A 22185-nucleotide genomic window follows, 5' to 3' on the forward strand; every position below is an offset into this window, starting at 1 on the left:
CCCAAATATTTTTTATAAAGCCCAGTTGTGGAAGATCAATATACGGTACATAGTGTAGTTGAGGCCCAATTGAGGCCCAATATATGGTACAACGTAAATGGTAGGGAATCGACTAAAACTAGGAGCACCGCGTATTAAGCATGCTCGTCCAATGTGGAGATAACGGCTATAGCAACGACGGTGGATATCGTGGTTCACGTGTTGTCTAAGAATGTGGAACCATAATTTGCTTAAGAATACCTAACTTAAAATAATCCAATTCGACTCAAAATAGCCACCCATTTCGAAATAACACAACAAACGCAGAATCATTTTCGCTTGCAATCTTCCCCTCCCTGTTCCTCCCTGCACAACGCACAAACCTCTTGTCTCTTCATCTTCTTCCCTTCACCTGTCCCAATGATAATCACAGGTATGGATTTTTTTTCTTAACACATAGTTTGCTAATTTGATTCTTTTTTTTCTACTTCTTTCAAGATTGTTTCGTCAACTTTACACCCATATATTTTAGGGTTTTATATTGGGATGATTCTGATTTTTTTTTTTTGGCGTCGCTAGAACTCTATCATTCGGATGATTATTTGTCTGATTATTCTTTCCTCGTCCCAATATCATAGCAAAATTCTTAGGAGTTTTTTAAATGGTAGTATATGAATTCCTAGCTCTTGCGGCATGTTGAACTTGGCCAGCAGACTGACCAGTACCTCCTTTCGTTTTATAAACCTGTTGGAAATTATATATTATAGTATAAAATATTGTAATATATAATTTTAATAATTAAATGAAAAATAGTGTTAACCAATTTCTTAGAAAGGTTATGTTGTTTAGGTGTATTCTCTTGATAAGTGATGTATACTTATAGATGAAAAGTTACGTCTTCTTAACCAGAAGTACTTGGGTTCTATATAAACTCACGAAACCATTATCATTAATATATAGAGAAATTAGAGTTAATTTTTACTCTTGAGAAATAGGGTTTCCCCACTTTGTTTCTCTCGTTCTTAGTCAAATTCTGAGTCTTGTCTTGAAAGTACGGAATATATAAAGTTCGCCAGAGTCCGAAGATTGAAGTGCTTTGACTTCGGACTATAGATTGTTGAATCCTGGGAAATGGACGCCTACTGAACTACAAGCACAAGAGTAGGGGCAAAATTATGTCTTTAGGACATTGCATTTATGCAAGCCTCAATCTCCAAGTTTGTTAGTTTTTCTAATTTTATCTCTAGTTGTTTATATTAATCTCATATATAATTGATGTTAGGAATTTCTTTATGATTATTATCATTGGAATTATATTGTTATTTTCATATTTTCTAAAATTGCTCCAACAATCTAAAGACATAAATTTTTTCTCTTGCAATATTAGAGAGTATGAGTCTGAGTACGTAATAGAAGAAGTTAAAATCAATAACATTGAACATAGCCCTAAACGCTAAGTAGAAGAAACTCTGATGTTGCTTTGGAAAATTTGTGGGGCTGGATTTTATGAGCATATTGATGTATATTAGTTTATTTGATGTGCTTGAATTCTTGATATATACAATAATATCTGTAAGTTGCCACACTAGTGGTAATTGCATTGTGTATATACTGATGTTTTTCGGTTTTCATCTGGCAATTATATGTGTGCTTTCATTGTTTGCATATGTATGTTACAACATATATGCCTTCTTGGCCTGGTTATTCTCACTAAAATGAATCTGCCATTCATATGAGACTAAAAGAAAATTAATAAATAGATATTTCTACATTTGACAGTGAGAGGGTATTGATGTCTCTGGCCATTTACCGCCATTTACCACCATGTTAAAATTTGAATTGTCATATGGGCTGATGCCCAGAGTGTTTCTTTCAAAGAACAAAATTAAATTATTTCATGAGTTACTGATAAGTGACCTGGATATCTCCATGAAAAGATATTCGGTACTTTAACCAATCAGTTTAGTGTGGTTCGTGGTTGGGGGCTGAAATTAGATATGGCTATTCTAAATTTTCTTTGATTATCATGATTGGTTTTGAGATATTTTCAGAGAAAACATGGATATATTGATAATATATGTTACACTGCAATCATGAATCTTTTGTTTCACATATGCGATTCTCATGATTCAATTGCATCATTCATGAATATTTGGCAAGTATGTTTGGCATTGACTTTTCTATTAGAAAGGAGGTGACAGTTAAGGCTAAATGAAATGGCTTGATTCAAAGATTTGCATTATTTGCAAATCTAAAAGGGCAATAATGTGTACCAGTTCGTGGACTGATGCAATGTTTCTTTCTTGGGACAAAGGAAATCAATATTTGATTGGGCACGAGGATGATTAATCAGGTTTTGTTGAGAAAACCCTTATATTCATAAAGATGTCAGTGAAAGCTCTCGATGAAGAATGAGTACCCAAATAAAATGGGGTTGTTCTAAATCTGTATTGAAACAGTTTGGAAAACTCCAGTAGAAGATATGAACCCAACTTCCATGGTATCATAGAATATAAGTGAGTGCAGATTATTTATATTTATTCATGGATAGAATGGAATACATATGAAGGAAATTTAATCAAAATTAGGTTTAGTCTTTAGTCATGGTCAGTCATGATAAGAACCCAGAAAGTGGATAAATTTGGCTTTGAGAAGCAACGAAAATAAAATAATAAACTAAACTCATTTTAGATGAGTTATCTGTCAACGCCGAAAGACGCTTATTTAATTATGGGGTCAAGGTCCAAGACTTATGTTGAATCAAATTAAAAGACACTAAAAGTGTGGGGAATATTTTGCAATTTTAAGGGTTGCATGTACGATTCACAAATTACATTGTATAGGTTGAGGCCTATAATCAAAAGAAGATAATATTCCTCTAGGGGTTCTAGATCCTTGACAATTTTGAAATAAAAGCTAAGAAGTGCTTCTCATGGAAAGGCACGATCGTTTCCATCGTAGGGTCATGGATTTGGTTCATTCAAACTGTAACAATTCAGTTACTGGTTATGGAGATGATAGTTCTTTCTTAGACGGTAACCTTTGATAGTTGTGACGGTGCCCTTTTGAATAGCATCATTTTGGCTTCGTTATTTGAGTAGCTGCACGTATCTTTGAGATATGAGATTTGCATAAGAAGAATGGAAAATGTAATTTGCTAATTGAGTGAGATAATCAAAATATCATCTCTTGTCATGAGTTATTGTTTAAGGTATGACAAGGTTAGAGACCTTCTTACAAATACCTTAAATGTGGGGGAAATCTATTTCCTAGTGTTAGCAAATTGTTGAAAAGTCTTAACCTATGTTTTGAGGACTTGACATTGTAAAACAACTATTCTCGTATGAAATATAATTTCATAAGATGGATTGTGCACACCATTAAAAATAGTCAACCTAGCAGTGGAAAGGTTAGACTAGAGAGTAAGTTGATCATCGAGGGGAATGAGGCTAAAGCTAACATAACTAATGAACCAGCCGAGCGGAATCCTAACTTAGTTGATTGGAGATCCCATGGTCTAAGTTCAATAGGCAAATTGGTTGGGTATGATTCAAATAAGTTAACACACTATATACCTCATTCCTACGATGGAAGAAGTGTGTTGTCTGTAGACGTTTTAGGTTGTATATTTATACTTAATGACAGTGATATCTTATAAATAAGAGGAATAAAGCAGACTATTCTTAATCAGTGGTCTCCTATGTGAGAGTAGAAGTGGGTCGCTTCTATAAGAATGAGATGGCTAAATTCTCTAAAGCTCTCATAAATCCGGGATTTGTTCAGGACCAAAATGAACACAACCGTATGAACCAGAATATATTAGGATTAGTGATGTGTGTTGCTTATTGTCTCGGTTTAATATTGCGGTGAACAGTTCAAGATTTTATATTCATTGCGTCACCAAGTAAATCCGATAAGTATTCACTATGGTAGGTTCAAATCCAAAAGACACATCTCCCGATGCATCTCTTGTCCACCTATACTCTCAAATTCTTCTTGATTTGTCATTCATGCGGGGGATTGTTGGAAATTATATATTATAGTATAAAATATTGTAATATATAATTTTAATAATTGAATGAAAAATAGTGTTAACCAATTTCTTATAAAGGTTATGTTGTTTAGGTGTATTCTCTTGATAAGTGATGTATACTTGTAGATGAAAAGTTACATCTCCTTAACAAGAAGTACTTGGGTTCTATATAAACTCATGAAACCATTATCATTAATATATAGAGAAATTAGAGTTAATTTTTACTCTTGAGAAATAGGGTTTCCCCACTTTGTTTCTCTCATTCTTAGTCAAATTCTGAGTCGTGTCTTGAGAGTATAGTATGGAATATATAAAGTTCATCAGAATCCGAAGATTGAAGTGCTTTGACTTCGGATTATAGATTGTTGAATCCTGGGAGATGGACGCCTACTGAACTACAAGCACAAGAGTATGGGCGAAATTCTGTCTTTAGGACATTGCATTTATGCAAGCCTCAATCTCTAAGTTTGTTAGTTTTTCTAACTTTATCTTTAGTTGTTTATATTAATCTCATATATAATTGATGTTAGGAATTTCTTTATGATTATTATCATTGGAATTATATTGTTATTTTCATATTTTCTAATATTGCTTCAACAAACCCTACATACGTAAAAGCTTTAGGGTTTTTTTTTTGGTTACTTTTCTTCCAATTTTTATGGATCTTTTTGCAGTCAGATGAGATAGATTTGATAATCTTACTAACATGGCAGACAGCGGCCTCCTGGAACGAGAGACGCAACTGGTCCCCTCCGATGATGGCGCCTGTATTTTCAACGATGACATCATCCTTGAGATACTGTCATGGGTTCCAGGGAAGTCTTTACTACGATTTCGGCGGGTATGCAAGTCATGGTGTACCCTAATCTCCGACCCTAACTTTGTTAGAAAACAGCTCTGCCAAGCAGTTAGACACAACACCAACTGGAGGCTGCTAATGTTTACAAGCTGGAGGCATCTCAAGTCCATTGACTACGAATCATTATTGTCACTATTAGCGAAGAACAGGCACGAAAATATTAGTCGTATAGTTGTTCCACGCTGCAGAAAGCACAAATTACCAATAATGCAGCCTGAAAGAAGATTCGTGCAGATTATGGGTTCTAGCAATGGCCTGATCTGTCTTTATATAAACTGTGAGAACGTTTTCTTGTGGAACCCTTGTACTGGAAATTCCAACGAGATACCAAAACCTGCTCCAGCTGAAGTTTTCCTACCTTCATTTTATGGATTCGGTTATGATTCTGCGACTGATGATTACAAAGTCATTTGCCAATGTCTAACTGAACATGGAACCTACGAAGTTTTTCTCTATACGCTGAAAATGGGTTCATGGAGGATTCTTGAAGGTCTCAATGATCGTGAACTGAGGAGGCGAGGTTTGTTGTTCAATGGTGCCCTACATTGGATAGACTATCAACATGGTGAAGATGGGCGAATACGTGCGAAATCAGTAATTGGGCGAGTAGGTGCGAAATCAGTAATCACCTCTTTCGATCTAGCAAAGGAAAAATTTCAGGAGCTAGTGCCGTTACCCAATGTTCTCGAAGATCAATCAATGGGGTATGATGTTGGGGATTATAAATGTTCTAACCTTTTGTGTTTACTTACCAATTTCAGCCTTTGGAATACGGAAATATGGGTGATGATGGAATATGGAGTTGAGGAATCTTGGACCAAACTGATTTTGCTGGAAGATCAAAACCTGTCACATACAGTGTACGTTTCACAGGATGATAAAATTTTCATACAGTCAACACAGGGTGGATTAAAACTATATGATATAAAGGAAAACAGATATAGAAGTGCTCTTAAACCTAAAGAGTCTCTGTCGCTTGACTTAGCTATGTATGTAGAGACTTTAATTTCACCGGTAACTGGGAAGTAGTGAAAACATCCAAACTCAGGTTGCGAGGCTTTCGTTCGCTCCTTTCTTAGGATTAATGTAACTTTATTTTCATTCGAAACATCATATTGACATGGTAAGATTATGTAATACTCGTTCATATATTCAGTATTCTTTTTGAGAAATGAAAACGAAGCAGAAAGAAGTTGTAGATGATGCAAGCAAATCCACAATGGGCAACGTACGACATACATGTTACTGATGGATAAGCAACAACTATGGAGTCCTCGTTTAAACTGATAGCTAGGCAACGAAAAGAAGTCGATGATTATGGAATGTACAACAATTTGAGAGTCGTTCCCTAAAATAATCCACATTGAGAGCAAAAGTTGTTGCACATGTCTATCTGCAACAACTTGTCAAAGTTTTTGCATAAAACTATCCCCCTAGACAACAAAGCTAACGACCCTGGCAACGACGTCTGTAACATTTAACGGGCTCACGTTTGTCTAGTTTTAGAGCTGTTGACATGACTTGAAGGTTTTTTTTACATCTTTGTAAATATATTTGGCTGCTGAAGGTTATAGGATCTAATTCTTTGTCCAGAAAGTCAATTTCCCCGTGTTTTCACACAAAAGTAAAGAATAAAAATAAAATAAAACGTGGGGTGCATGAAAAGAGTGTGGGATGAGACTATTACGGGAAAGTATCTAGAGTGTATTAGGATAAATTTTAAAAGAAAAACAAAATATGGGGTGTTTTCAACTTAGGGTGTTAATACAACAACCAAAAAAATATCTACCTGGGTGTATTGAGTTGGAATTTTAATAGATTTTAAAGGATTTATAGAGATTACATGTAAGACTTTTGATGAAGTTTAATTGATTTATAGAGATTCCATGTAAGGTTTTGATTCAATTCTCTCGAAATCTCAGGGGGAAGTGAGATTTGTGAATGCTTAAAATACACTATAAAATGGGTAATGCTAGGGAAACTAAATTTGTAAACTAAATTTTGGAAACTAAATGACATGAAAATTGATGATTAGTTTATTACTTAAGCGTTGATAAACGTGCTCATTCCTATTTGTGATACATCACTTAGTTTGCAAATTTTGTCTCCATAGCATTACCCCTATAAAATATCTTTAATTCACTCAAATACCTCAACTTTTTAAAATTCTTTAAAATCAATTCTTAATTGAATACACCGAGATTTCTAACCATTTTAATGGGAGCATTTTTGCTCACCACCATAAGCTATGGTGTATGCTCACCATACATTTAATCAATTGACACATGTCATTTCACTTAACTCTAGTTAACTTTCACATTAAATGTTAGTTTTTCAATTTTGAAAAAAAATTAACCAAGATTAAGTGAAATGACACGTGTCAATTGATTAGGTGTATGATGAGTATACACCATAGTTTATGGTGGTGAAAAAAAATGCTCCCCATTTTAATAAACTATCATAAAAATCTTGATTGAAAACACCATAAATTTAGAAAATCATTTAAAATCCTAACCTAGATTTTTGTTGTTGTCAAAAGATAGACTTTATTTATGAATGTTAAATAAAAACTCAAGGCCAATCTCGTCCCAAATAAACGAACCACCATGTTTGGCAGTAACGAAGCAACCATGTGAGAAACCAGGTTGCTATCCTGTGACACAAACTCGAACTTGACATCACCAACATGCTTCACCAAAGAATCAATATCAAACAAAAGACATTCCAAATCAGCATCCATTTCAATCTCATTGTTAATCATTTGCATCAGCACCTGGGCATCTTATTCAATCTCCAACTTCAAGAATCCTTCATTTTTTGCATAACACAAGCGCCGCGCGACTTCTGCCAAGATTGCCGAATTAAAAGGCCTCTTCCCCACCCTTCTTACTCTTCGCAAACACCCTACAAAATCCTGAATTACCCACATATAACCTCCCAGCCCCGTTTTCGAGTTCCACGATCCATCACAATTTATTTTCAAAGTACCGAATCTCGGGTTCCTCCACACTTCAATCGCCCCACCTTCCTCCCGCACCTCATTCTTGTACGACTTAACCAAGGAATCCCGCACATCTTCTCAATTACCCTATGCTCACCCACATTGCCTCCTCCAGACCTCAATTGCCTCCATCAGATTCCATGCTTTCCCATTAAACACCATGTCATTTCTGCATTTCCAAATTCTCCAAAGCCCATAGACCATATCCTGAAGAGTCTCGTCATGCATTGCCATCTCTTTGATACGTAATTGCAGAGCCTCCCAACATCCTCTAAATTCTTCACACACCAGAGACGACGAATCAAATTTGTAAAGGGCAACAAAACCAAAAAAACTTTATTGAATTCACACTGGAAGAAAAGATGTTCCTCCGTTTCCTCCTCGGCACCACAAACAGCACACCTGCTATCCACATTCATGTGTCTCCAAAGTAAATTTCTTCTTACTGCTAGCGAACCATTGCAACATCTCCACATAAATTTTTTAAACTTATTCAAAACATGAAGTCCCCAAATTCCCTTCCACATCCAGTCTCCTTCAGCCTTCCCACTACTCATGCCCGTACCCCTTCTTCCAAACTCCCCATTCACTTGCAGCTCCATCTCAACCTTATACCCTGTCTGAACCATATACCCTCTATGTTTCGTATGATGCCAAATAATCCTATCCTTACAACCCATCAAACTAAATGGTAATCCCATAATTAACTTTGATTCATTCTCATCAAAAAACTCATGTACCAACTCCACATTCCACCTACCCAAATCAAAATCAATTAAATCGCTCACCATTCCGGCCTCAAAGCATTTTGAGTTTGAAGTTTGAAAGTATTGGGTATAGGAAGTCACAGATCACCCGTGACTCTAATATTCTTTCCCTCACCCACCCTCTAACGTAACCCTCTTTCAATAATTTTTTTTTCTCTGAAAGATACCTTTCCAACCCCATGACAATTTACACCCCAACTTTGCATCCAAAAAAGTAGTATTCGGGAAGTATTTATCTTTAAGTACCTGAGCCAACAACGAATTTGGAGCCATCACCCGTCACCACCCAATTTTGGCCAAAAACGCAAGGTTGAAGCATTGGAAGTCCCTTAACTCCAATCAGCCCCCTCCTTTCTCTTTTTCAAATTTTCCCACACGATCCAATGCATTTCGGAATTCTTTTTATTACCCCTCCACCAGAATCTCGTAATTTCCTGCTCCATCTCTTTGCACGTACTCACCAGAAGCTTGAAACATGACATTGCATAATTTGGCATAGCCATCGTAACCGCCTTGATTAACACCTTCTTACCCGTTTGTGATAAATATTGCTCCGCCCACCCATTAAACCGTGCATCCATATCCTGATCTGCACTTCTTCGAACACCGCACACTTGGAATGCCCAAAATCCGCCAACAATCTCAAGTACTTCACAAACCCTTCCCTATCCACTACTACAATATTAGCTTTAGGTGGCGGATGATGGTGGCGGTTATTAGAAAATCCTGTCGGATAAATTATATCTGACACATCATTTAATTACTAGCGGATATTAGAAAAATCATGTCGGTTATATCCGACATAAATTCCTGACGGATATTTATTGGCGGTTATCAAGAAAATACTGGCGGATATTTACTGACGGTATTTTTTATTTTAATATTTTTTACATATTCTGGCGGTTTTTAAGTTAATGGTGGCGGTTATAACCGACATAAATTGACTATTTTATTATTTTACTTTATGGCGGTTATTATTTTAGTATTATGGCGGTTATAACCGACATAAATGAAATTTTTATTATTTTAAAATGTTATATTGATTAAAAATAAATAAATAAACACATATTTTTTTAAAAAAAAATTCACTCATGAACCTAAAGTCTAATGAACCCAATTCCCACAAGCCATAAATTTGCTGAGAGAATAATAACAACAGACTACAATCTAAAGCTCTATCATTTTTGTAATAAGGATTATGCTCCCTCACAGGCAAGCAACAAGATACAAAGAAATTTAAACAATTTTTTCCAATGCGTCACAATGCACATTGTCTGGCACATAAACACACATGAACATCTGGTGTACTTTATCATGTCTGATTTTATTATTTTAAAAAGTTATATTGATTAAAAATAAATAAACACATGTTTTAAATATTATATTTTTTGCGATTTTTTACACATGCTATCTCATAGTATATACAAACATATTTGATGGTTGGATTGTTGAAACTAGTTTCGTAGAATGCATATCCTATCAAATTGATAGATTTAACAAACACTTAAGAGTTAATGTTATACTTCCATTAAGTATAAAATAAGATTTATCCACTAGTGTAAATATTTTAAATTGAAGATCGAATTCATTCATTGCATTCCTATAGGATTGAGGAGTGTAGCTGCAAAAAATCATCAAAATCGGAGCTAAAATAACCGTTAAATTGTGATTTTTTGTTTATTACCGTCGAAAACTTTTGTTTTGTTACCTAATCTCTGAATGTTTGTTTTTTGTGAATTTTTTTACGTATGTGATCTCGGAGTGTGTACAAACAAGTTTGAAGGTTAGATCATTGAAAAAAGTTTTGTAGAATGTGTATTGCGTCAAAATGGTAGATTAAATAAACACTTAAGAGTTAATATTATACTTCCATTAAGTATAAAATAAGATTTTGTGGTATCCACTAGTGTAAATATTTTAAATTGAAGATTAAATTCATTCATTACATTCTTATAGGGTCGAGGAGTGTAGCTGTAAAAAAATCATTTAAATCGGAGCTAAAATAACCGTTAAATTGTGATTTTTCGTTTATAACCGTCGAAAACTTTCGTTCCGTGACGTAATCTGTGAATGTTTGTTTTTTACGATTTTTTACGTATGCAATCTCGGAGTGTGTACAAATAAGTTTGACGGTTCAATCGTTGAAAAACGCTTCGTAGAATGCGTATTGCATCAAAACGGTAGATTAAACAAACACTTAGAGTTAATGTTATACTTCCATTAAGTATAAAATAAGATTTATCCACTAGTGTAAATATTTTAAATTGAAGATCGAATTCGTTCAATGCATTCTTATAGGGTCGAGGAATGTAGCTGTAAAAAATCATCAAAATCGGAGCTAAAATAACAGTTAAATTGTGATTTTTCGTTTATAACCGTCGAAAACTTTTGTTTTGTTACCTAATTTCTAAACGTTTGTTTTTGTGATTTTTTACGTATGTGATCTCGTAGTGTGTACAAACAAGTTTGACGGTTAGATCATTGAAAAAAGTTTCGTAGAATGTGTATCGCATCAAAATGGTAGATTAAATAAACACTTAAGAGTTAATGTTATACTTCCATTAAGTATAAAATAAGATTTTGTGGTATCCACTAGTGTAAATATTTTAAATTGAAGATCAAATTCATTCATTACATTCTTATAAGGTCGAGGAGTGTAGCTGTAAAAAATCATTAAAATCAAAGCTAAATAACCGTTAAATTATGATTTTTCGTTTATAATCGTCGAAAACCTTTGTTCCGTTACGTAATCTGTGAATGTTTGTTTTTTACGATTTTTTATGTATGCAATCTCAGAGTGTGTACAAATAAGTTTGACGGTTCGATCGTTGAAAAACGCTTCGTAGAATGCGTATCGCATCAAAACGGTCGATTAAACAAACACTTAGAGTTAATGTCATACTTCCATTAAGTATAAAATAAGATTTATCCACTAGTGTAAATATTTTAAATTGAAGATCGAATTCGTTCAATGCATTCTTATAGGGTCGATGAGTGTAGCTGTAAAAAATCATCAAAATCGGAGCTAAAGTAATCGCTAAATTGTGATTTTTCGTTTATAACCGTTGAAAACTTTTGTTCCGTTACCTAATCTCTTAATATTTGTTTTTTGTGATTTTTTACGTATGCGATCTCGGAGTGTGTACAAACAAGTTTGACGGTTGGATCGTTGAAAAACGCTTCGTAGAATGCGTATCGCATCAAAATGGTAGATTAAATAAACACTTAAGAGTTAATGTTATACTTCCATTAAGTATAATGTTATACTTCCATTAAGTATAAAATAAGATTTTGTGGTATCCACTAGTGTAAATATTTTAAATTGAAGATCAAATTCATTCATTACATTCTTATAGGGTCGAGGAGTGTTGCTGTAAAAAATCATTAAAATCGGAGCTAAAATAACTGTTAAATTATGATTTTTCATTTATAACCATCGAAAACCTTTGTTCCGTTACGTAATCTGTGAATGTTTGTTTTTTACAATTTTTTACATATGCAATCTCGGAGTGTGTACAAATAAGTTTGACGGTTCAATCGTTGAAAAACGCTTCGTAGAATGCGTATCGCATCAAAACGGTAGATTAAACAAACACTTAGAGTTAATGTCATACTTCCATTAAGTATAAAATAAGATTTATCCACTAGTGTAAATATTTTAAATTGAAGATCGAATTCGTTCAATGCATTCTTATAGGGTTGAGGAGTGTAGCTGTAAAAAATCATCAAAATCGGAGCTAAAGTAACCGTTAAATTGTGATTTTTCGTTTATAAGTGTTGAAAACTTTTATTCCGTTCCCTAATCTCTTAATGTTTGTTTTTGGTGATTTTTTACGTATTGCGATCTCAGAGTGTGTACAAACAAGTTTGACGGTTTGATCGTTGAAAAACACTTTGTAGAATGCATATCGCATCAAAATGGTAGATTAAACAAACACTTAGAGTTAATTTTATACTTCCATTAAGTATAAGTGTAAATATTTTAAATTGAATATCAAATTTATTCATTAGACAATATTTATTTATGTTTTTCAAGTATTGATTAGACAATATTTATTTTGTGTGATGACATTTTCATTGTACAATTCTTTTTTTGTTTCTTTATCGCATATTTTACATGCATTATTCTCTATTAAACCAAACAATTATTTATTTAAATTTTAAAAACATATTCTTTTTAAATACATAGTATTTATATATTTATTAAACCAAACAATTATTTTTTTATTTTTTTAAATCGTAACAAAATTTTGGGGGGAATTTAAAATTTTGAGGGAAATTTTAAAATTTTCAAAGGGAATTTTGCTGCCATTTTGTTTCTGTCGGTTATAACCAAGGAAGAAAATATCGGTAATATCGGAAATATCGGTAGTTCGAAAACACGGAAATATCGATGGAAATATCGGGATAATATCGATATCGATAAAAATTACATGGAAACCACGGAAATTGTAAGAAAAACTTGGAAATTTTTATTGAAACTTTGCAGGATGTTTATTTAGTCAATTATCTATTAATTTATCACAAAAAATTGGAAGGAAATGCATTGCATGATGGATTTAACTTATTTAAGTTGATTATATAGCGAGCTGGCAAACATTGTGAGTGTAGAAAATATGTAGTAATTAATGAAAGAAGTTTAAACACACCATAATCATTTATATATAATGAATTAGTACAATATTTTACACTCATTTAAGCAAGCGATTAAGCAATGTGAGCTGTTGAGCCGAACCAATAACAATTGGCCAGCCTGTTTCTAACGGGCAGCTGCCCGACCTGCCCGCCACTACCCACAAAAAACCCCAGCTATAAATACCAAGGTTCTAAAAAACACTAAGCACTAGTCGGGCGGTGGGCTGGCGCCTAGCGCCTAGGTGGCTAGGTGGGATCTAGGCGGGCGCCTAGGCGGTCTAGGCAGATTTAGGTAAATTTCTTATATATTATATGAATTAATTAAATTTACTATATCAGATGTAAATAATTATTGAATAATATGTTATTTCTTATAAAAGAACATACATATGTGAATGTTTTATGTATATATCTAATATGTTTGCCTAAGAAAAAAAAATCTAATAATTTATAATTTATATAACATTTATATACATATAATAATATAATACACCTCCCAAACTTTTAAAATATAAAAATCCCACGCCCATGCAAGTGGGTGGTTTTTATAATAACCCATCTGATGTAAATAGCTGTCCACCTTACCCCCCCATCACTAACTTTTGACCTTTAATTTACTCTCTCTCTCTCTCTCTCTCTCTCTCTCTCTTCCCTCATCTTCGTTCTTCTTCGCCCTTCACTTTCAGAAACCCAAAATTGAATTTACTCTCTCTCTCTCTCTCTCTCTTCCCTCATCTTCGTCCTCTCCGCCATCGGCGCCTCCCAGGAGTCTCCGGCTCCCATCCCAACCTCCCCCGCCGCATCCATCTCCCCCTCGTTCGTATCCACCCTCATCGCCACCGCCGTCACTGCTCTGGCCTTTGGATCTGCGCTCAGGGTGGCGCCTCCGAGGAGTCTCCGGCTCCCTTCCCAACCTCCCCCGCCGCATCCATCTCCCCCTCGTTCGTATCCACCCTCGTCGCCACCGCCGTCACCGCTCTGGCCTTCGGATCTGCGCTCAGGGTGGCGCCTCCGAGGAGTCTCCGGCTCCCAGCCTAATATATCGAGATAATATCGGTAATATCGATATTATCGCGATATTATCGATATTATCTCGATATATTGACGATAATCAAGTGGATAGGTGTAAAAATATCGGACCCTTACCAAAACGATAATATCGGCGAAATATCGCCGATATTATCGATATTTTAATCCATGGTTATAACCGACAGTAATGAAATTTGTCTGTTGGTTTTTATTTTTTAAAAAATGTTTCTGTTGGTTAACCGACAGTAATTAAAATAACCTAAATTTTTAAAACCCCTCCATCTTCCTTGCGCCGATGCTTCTTCCTTCCCCTATTCTCTTCTCCTCATATGCCTCAAGTTACAGCAGACTTAATAAGTTCTTCCAATAAGAAAAAAAAACTGTGGCTGGCAAAGAATCCAGAACGGTAAGTAATTGTTTTTCGTCACTCACTTCACCTTCTTAAGCTTTTATTCTTTCAAAGTTTTTGGCTTATCATGGATTGTAAAGTTTTTGGCTAATCATGGATTTACGAAAGAATGCACACGCTTTCAGTGATATTAATCATAGGTGCTTTTCTTCGTTCCTCTTCTTTTCAGACTCTCAAGTGTGTAATCTATGTATGTATCAATTTTCTTGCTCAGTAAAGCAGCATGAAGATGGCTGGTAAAAGTAGGGCAGGTGTCTTCACCTCTGAAACTAATAAACACATCATACTTTTCTTGAAGAGTTGGGGCATCATCATCAACAGCAGGAGCAGCACCAACAAGAGCAGCACCAGCAGCACCACCACCAGAAGAAGAATACGAAGAAGAAAATGTTAAAGATCTGCAACACATGTAAAACAGAGTCCCCATGGCGATGACGATGATGTTGAAAACTAGATCAGAGTTTACCATTGAATTATTTTGCGTATCGTGGGCTCAACAAACACTGTTATTGCCATTAAAATAGCAGAATTCTCATTCTTCTCATGGGCTTTGCATGTTATGCAGGCGGGGAAGCTGGCTGATCTTGTTCTATGGAAGCCTTCGTTAACCAGAAATGGTGATAAAATGTGGTGCAATTGCATGGGCTAATATGGGTGATCCAATGCAAGCATCCCCACACCTGAACCGGTAAAGTTTATAGTTTACAACAATTCTTAGGCATGGATGCATTTTCTTGTCATGACAAATCTTTTGCATGATTGATGAGTAGGGTCCGAGTTTACCATAGAAGAATTGGAATCATAGTAGTTGGTATACGTATGTAGAAGTTAGAACCGCTCCAGGGAGTACAAAATTAAAAATTAGGACAGACAAGGAGTAGTCACTTTCACGTTCAACGAGAAGAGAAGGGATAATGCTGTCATGTCCTTTTTATATATTTTTATTATTATTAATCTATTTTCTGTCGGTTTTAACCGATAGATAATGGTCTTATTTATTATTAATATATTTATTGTCGGTTTTTAATATTTTCTGTCGGTTTTATCCGACAGAAAATGCTATTATTTATTCATTATTAATTTATTCTCTGTCGGTTATATCCAACACAATTTCTGTCGGTTTTAGAATATTTTTTGTCGGATAATTCATTTTCTGACGCTGGCAATTCTGTCGCTTATTATATCTGTCACTGCATCCATTTTTTGTCGGTTTTTGAACCGCCAGTTATAGATAATTTTGTAGTAGTGATCTTGAATATTGGTACACCGCCCAATTTTCTTCCTTTGCCATGTATTACAATTTGCCCTAAAGAATAAAGAACTTTTCTCCAAGTTGTCCGGAACCATCCGCATAACAATCAAACACCTCTAGAACTCCCCAAATCTCATGTACTGTTGCTTGACAAAAAATAACCGGATCATCCGCAAAATATAGATGTGAAATAGACACTCCCAGGGTAACCCGCATACCATGGAGCACCACAATTTCTTTGTTCCCTCTATTTTTATTAAATAATTAAAATCCTTCAAAATCCCAATTAAATACACCTCTTCTAAAATGGCCACCCATTCCGAAATAACGCATCAAACGCAGAATCATTTTCACTTAAAATCTTCCCCTCCCTGCACAACGCACAAAGCTCTTGTCTCTTCATCTTCTTCCCTTCACCTGTCCCTCTGATAATCACAGGTATGGATTTTCTTTAACACATATTTTGCTAATTTTATTCTTTTTTTTTCTACATATTTCCAGATTATTTCGTCAGCTTTACAACTATTTTAGGGTTTTTTATTTGGATGATTCTGATTTTTTTGGCGTGGCTAGAACTCTATGATTCAGATGATTATTTGTTGATTATTCCTTCCTCGTCCCAATATCATGGCAAAATTTTTATGAGATTTTTTAAATGGTAGTATAGGATCGAATTCCTAGCTCTTGTGGCACGTCGAACTTGGCCAGCTCCTCTCATTTTATAAATCCTACATACGTAAAAGCCTTAGGTTTTTTCTACTTTTCTTTCAATTTTTGTTCTGACATTTTTATGGATCTTTTTGCAGTTAGATGAGATGGATTTGATAATCTAATTAACATGGCAGACGGCGTCCTCCTGGAACGAGAGACGCAACTGGTGCCCTCTGATGATGGCGCCTGTATTTTCAACAATGACATCATCCTTGAGATACTGTCATGGGTTCCAGGGAAATCCTTGCTACGATGTCGGCGTGTATGCAAGTCATGGTGTAGCTTAATCTCCGACCCTAATTTTGTTAGAAAACAGTGCAGCCAAGCAGTTAGACACAGCACCAACTTGAGGCTGCTAATGTTTACAAACAGGTGGCATTTTCTGATAAAGTCCATAGACTACGAATCATTACTGTCATTTTTAACGAAGAACAAGCACGAAAATATTAGTCGTGTAGTTGTTCCACGCTGCAGAAGGCACAAATTACCATTAACGCAGCGTGACAACAGAAATGTGTGGATCATGGGTTCTAGCAATGGCCTGGTTTGTCTTTTTCTAAATTGCCATTACACTTTGTTGTGGAATCCTTGTACTGGCAATTCCAAGAAGATACCAAAACCCAGTCCAGAAGCTTTTCTTCCGGCATTTTATGGATTTGGTTATGATTCTGCGACTGATGATTACAAAGTCATTTGCAACTGTCTAAGTGCAGATCGAACCAATGAAGTTTTTGTCTTTACACTGAAAACGGGTTCATGGAGGATTGTTGAAGGTATCGATCATATTGGGTCCGACCGGGGTTTGTTGTTGAACGGCGCCCTACATTGGCTAAACATTAAACGTCGTGCAGATGGGTCAATAGATCCGAAATCAACAACAATAACCTCTTTCGATTTAGCAAAGGAAAAATTTCAGGAGCTAGTGTCGTTACCCAATGTTCTCGGAGATATATTTCTGGGGGCAGATCTTGGGGTTTATAAAAGTTCTCACCTTTTGTGTTCATTTGACAATTTCAGATTTGGGAATACAGAAATATGGGTGATGATGGAATATGGAGTTGAACAATCTTGGACCAAACTGATTGTGCTGAAAGATCAAGACCTTTCACATCCCGTGTACGTTTCAGAGGATGATAAAGTTTTCATAGGCTTAAGACAGGGTGACTTAAAATTATATGATTTAAAGGAAAACAGATACAGAAGTGTTCTTAAACCTAAAAAGCAGTTGAGGCTTGCATTTGCCCTATATGTAGAGACCTTAGTTTCACCAGCAACTGGGAAGTAGTGAAAACATCCAAAACTCAGGTTGTGAGGCTTTCATTCCCTCCTTTCTTGCCTCAATTGACATGGTGACATAGTAAGATTATGTAATACTCTTTTATATATTCAGTATTCTTTTTGTTTAATTATCCTCAAGATTCTTGCGTAGAGGTCGCACTTGGTGCGATAGCAAGTGTCTTCGTCCATGAGCGGTAGGTCTCGGGTTCCAGACTTGGGAGCAGCCTCTCCATAAATGGGGGTAAGGCTAGCCGACATTCACCTCTCCCAGACCCTGCGTAAAGCGGGAGCCTTGTGCACTGGGTACGACCTTTATCCTCAAGATTCTTGCGTCAATTGTTCCTGCCATTATGGATATGGTAACATTGTTTGCAGAACCAAGAGTTATTGGTCCTTGGACGACAAACCTTGATTCAACATTATACTTCAGGATATTTCTTTACAGGAGTAAGAAATCTATTCATTCACTCTTTATTTTCATGAAGACGATTATTTCTCGAACATGGTATTTGCACTGAAATCTAGTGGATTGCTGATCCGATGCAGTATACATTTTGCAATGATTTGAGTGATCCCTATGCAGTAGATCACAGCGAACCGCGGGATCCATATTAGATTGGCTTAAAAATTCTAAGGATGGTACTCTTAAAAAATGGGAATGTTGTGTGGCTGGTGAAATGAAAACGAAGCAGAAAGGAGTTGTAGATGTAAACAAATCCACAATACGCAGCGTACGGCATACATGTTACTGATGGATATAAGCAACAACTATGGAGTCAAACTAGTAGGCAACAAATAGTAGAGGATTATGGAATTTACGACAATTTGAGAGTCGTTCCCTAAAATTGTCAGCAAGGTGAGCAAATTAAAGTTGTTGCACATGTCCATCTGCAACAACTTGTCAAAGCATGCGTAAAACAATCTCTTAGACCACAAAGCCAACGACTGTAACATGTAACGGGCTCACGATTGCCTAGTTTCAGAGCTGGTGACATGACTTGAAGTTCCAACTTGGTGCTGAATATTTGTATGGTCACCACGTAAGGATTGTTACTATCTTTTCACGCCTTGTACAAGGAAATGTTACTTTGTGGTTTACCAACATTTTTTCTTCAAGAACAACTAGTCGTTGCTTATGACAAAGTTTCTTGTGGTGGCATGTAACGGGCTCACGATTGCCTAGTTTCAAAGCTGGTGACATGACTTGAAATTCCGACTTGGTGCTTAATTTATTTTCATGCTTTGTACAATGAAATTGACTCTTTGGTTTACCAACATATTTTGCTCTATCTGAGAAGCTTCATGAAATTTTTATACATCTTGTAATTATATTTGGCTGCCGAAGGCTATAGGATCTAATTGTTTGTCCTCAAAGTCAATTCCCCATTTCGCACCCTTGTGGTAATATATGCAATTCATATGCAATTCATTGTTAGCACCTTATACACTCCGGCAGTTTTAGTGATTCCAAGTCGATCACCTTTGGGGATTTAGAGACGAGCTTGTTGTGCCTTGGCCCGTTCGTTAGTGCGGAAACGAGATTCAGATTACAACCTCACCAAATCACACTCAGTTGAACAAAATAAAATACAAGAAATAAAGACTTCGAGAAATTTACAAGGTTCGACAATCCTGCCTACGTCCCCGGAGAGATATTGCTCTTCACTATGAGAATAACAGTACAAGATACACATGAGTTAAATCGACATAACACAATCCCAAATCCCTTGCACACCCACTCATAGAATTTTCCCAAGAGCCTCACTCTACCCCAAGAGTTCTTTCACTAGAATACTTTTCACTCTAGCTCTCTTGATTTTCTCTCAACCCATGTTTAACCTTTCCCATGGTAGAGCCAAATGCTCTCACCATCTCCTTGGATGCTTCCCTGATGCAAGCATTCTCCCTCGGCAAGCACACATAATGCAAGCATTTCCTTGCATTAAATAAAGGACAAGCCATCATCACATTTCTTCATAATCATTAAAGTAAAAGCAACCACATTTTTTCTATTTTCTTACAAGCATCATCATTGTGTCTTTACTCATGATGATGTCCACCAAACTTTTCTTTGTTTAGTTTACTAGCCGAAAGGCATTTGGCTTGTTGTCCACTTATGCTTTTACTTTGCAGCACTTGTCTGCAACTTTCATGCAGCCCACACCATGTGATATTTCCACTGAAAGCAAACATAGGTCACTTCATTGTTGCCAGCTCAAAATATGAGCAAATCACAACAATCTCCACCTTAGCGAATACACCATGCAAAAATCCTTGCACCCATCACCAAAGCTCATTGGCCTTACGTACCAGTATACACACACTGAATCAACCTCGTTGGTCCTGTTCCGATTCAGTCACTGCCAATGCATGTGCAGCTGCTGCAAGCTAAAAATCACCATTTAGCTTCAAACAGGATCTCGACACACCCTCGTCTCCTCCAACAGGTTTTCTTCCTCTTCATTGTCTGCAACCTAGAAACTCATTAGTGCGCCCGTTTCCAGCAACAACCCATTGAGCCAAACAAAATTCCCACACTTCCTCCTACCTCAGGACCATCTCATCACCTGTGAATCTCATAGCTCCACCTGCTGCAAAACCCCTGCAACACTTAAGACTAAACATCACCAGGAGAAGTGTTGCTTCAAGTACCTAGAAGGCATACTCAAAGCCTTATGCCACAAACTTGCTACCACCCAGCCTTGCACCGTAACACTGTAGACCTTGCCTCCGGAACCAGATCTGAACCTGTTGTCTCTCTCATATCCTCTTTCTAATTTTCTTCCACGATTCCAACCTTGAATAGCTTAAGCAGTCTCGTGCCCACCATCATCCATGGTCTCCTTTGTGTATCATTCCACACCAAAGAAGCTTGCACCTGCTCCAAACTTACTGTATCTTTCCATGCAGTAAAGTTTCACAAGGTTCTCGTACGAATCTGAAAGTGAGGTAAGAAGAAAGAGGCATTTGTCTTCTTCCTCAACATCAACTTTCATAGTTGATCCAAGCATCCCTGAACATGCCTTTCATTTCTTCGACCTTCCATTACTCTCCTTTACCAAGAGTAAAACTGCCTCTCCCATTAAACTGCTCAACTGAAAATTTCATGGTGAACAACAAATCTGGACCTCCAACGAACCAAGCGTCCAACGATGCTCTGATACCAATTGTTATGCCTTTGCCCGTTCGTTAGTGCGGAAACGAGATTTAGATTACAACATCACCAAATCACACTCATTTGAACAAAATAAAATACAAGAAATAAAGACACCGAGAAATTTACGAGGTTCGGCAAAAATCCTGCCTACGTCCCCGGAGAGATATTGCTCTTCACTATGAGAATAATAGTACAAGATACACATGAGTTAAATCGACATAACACAATCCCAAATCCCTTGCACACCCACTCATAGAATTTTCCCAAGAGCCTCACTCTACCCCAAGAGTTCTTTCACTATAATACTTTTCACTCTAGCTCTCTTGATTTTCTCTCAACCCATGTTCAACCTTTCCCATGGTAGAGCCAAATGCTCTCACCATCTCCTTGGATGCTTCCCTGATGCAAGCCTTCTCCATCGGCAAGCACACATAATGCAAGCATTTTCTTGCATTAAATAAAGGACAAGCCATCATCACATTTCTTTATAATCATTAAAGTAAAAGCAACCACCTTTTTCTATTTTCTTACAAGCATCATCATTGTGTCTTTACTCATAATGGTGTCCACCAAACTTTTTTTTGTTTAGTTTACTAGCCGAAATGCATTTGACTTGTTGTCCACTTTTGCTTTTACTTTGCAGCACTTGTCTGCAACTTTCATGCAACCCACACCATGTGATATTTCCACCGAAAGCAAACACAGGTCACTTCATTGTTGACAGCTCAAAATATGAGCCAATCACAACAGAGCTAACTAAGATCGAGTTTCTTCAGTTTCGGATAGGGAATTATTCTGCTTATGATAAGTTTAATGGATCTGGCATTTTGCAAGGATTTGAACCTTAATTTGGCTTTAGGCTCAACATTTCTTTTTTTTCTTTGCTTGCGCATTGATAAGTAGATAAGGATTTGAAACCTTATGCCCCGCATATCCTAACCTTACTAGAAACCTCATGCCTTGCTAGAAACTCTCTTCTGCATTTGAATCTCTCTGCATGTTTTAATCTGTCTGAATCAGTATCTGCATCTGAAGCGGTATTTACTTAAGTGTATGGTTTTTGGTTTTGAACTTT

The 22185-nt window shown here is 36.2% G+C and overlaps 2 protein-coding genes and 1 long non-coding RNA gene across 4 annotated transcripts; all 3 read left to right on the forward strand.

Annotated features, from left to right (window-relative positions):
• Positions 1–284: 284 nt before the first annotated feature.
• Positions 285–6151, forward strand: LOC126634270 (F-box/kelch-repeat protein At3g06240-like). Of its 2 annotated transcripts, none has more exons than XM_050304777.1 (2): positions 285–412; positions 4687–6151. In XM_050304777.1, exon 2 carries the CDS (start codon positions 4719–4721, stop codon positions 5898–5900), a length of 1182 nt encoding a protein of 393 aa, XP_050160734.1. In that variant the 5' UTR covers positions 285–412; positions 4687–4718; the 3' UTR covers positions 5901–6151. The 2 variants fall into 2 exon arrangements, with proteins under 2 accessions (XP_050160734.1, XP_050160733.1); XM_050304776.1 differs by having other exon boundaries at positions 4726–6151.
• An 8494-nt stretch (positions 6152–14645) lies between these two features.
• On the forward strand, positions 14646–15520 carry LOC126634308 (uncharacterized). Its single transcript, XR_007627278.1, has 3 exons — positions 14646–14709; positions 14927–15400; positions 15483–15520. It is a non-coding gene; the product is annotated as an uncharacterized LOC126634308 (long non-coding RNA).
• A 746-nt stretch (positions 15521–16266) lies between these two features.
• Positions 16267–18420, forward strand: LOC126634307 (F-box/kelch-repeat protein At3g06240-like). Its single transcript, XM_050304802.1, has 2 exons — positions 16267–16402; positions 16771–18420. Exon 2 carries the CDS (start codon positions 16803–16805, stop codon positions 17958–17960), a length of 1158 nt encoding a protein of 385 aa, XP_050160759.1. The 5' UTR covers positions 16267–16402; positions 16771–16802; the 3' UTR covers positions 17961–18420.
• Positions 18421–22185: the final 3765 nt, after the last annotated feature.

This window comes from Malus sylvestris, chromosome 9, assembly GCF_916048215.2.
Source record: "Malus sylvestris chromosome 9, drMalSylv7.2, whole genome shotgun sequence".
Lineage (NCBI taxonomy): Eukaryota > Viridiplantae > Streptophyta > Magnoliopsida > Rosales > Rosaceae > Malus > Malus sylvestris.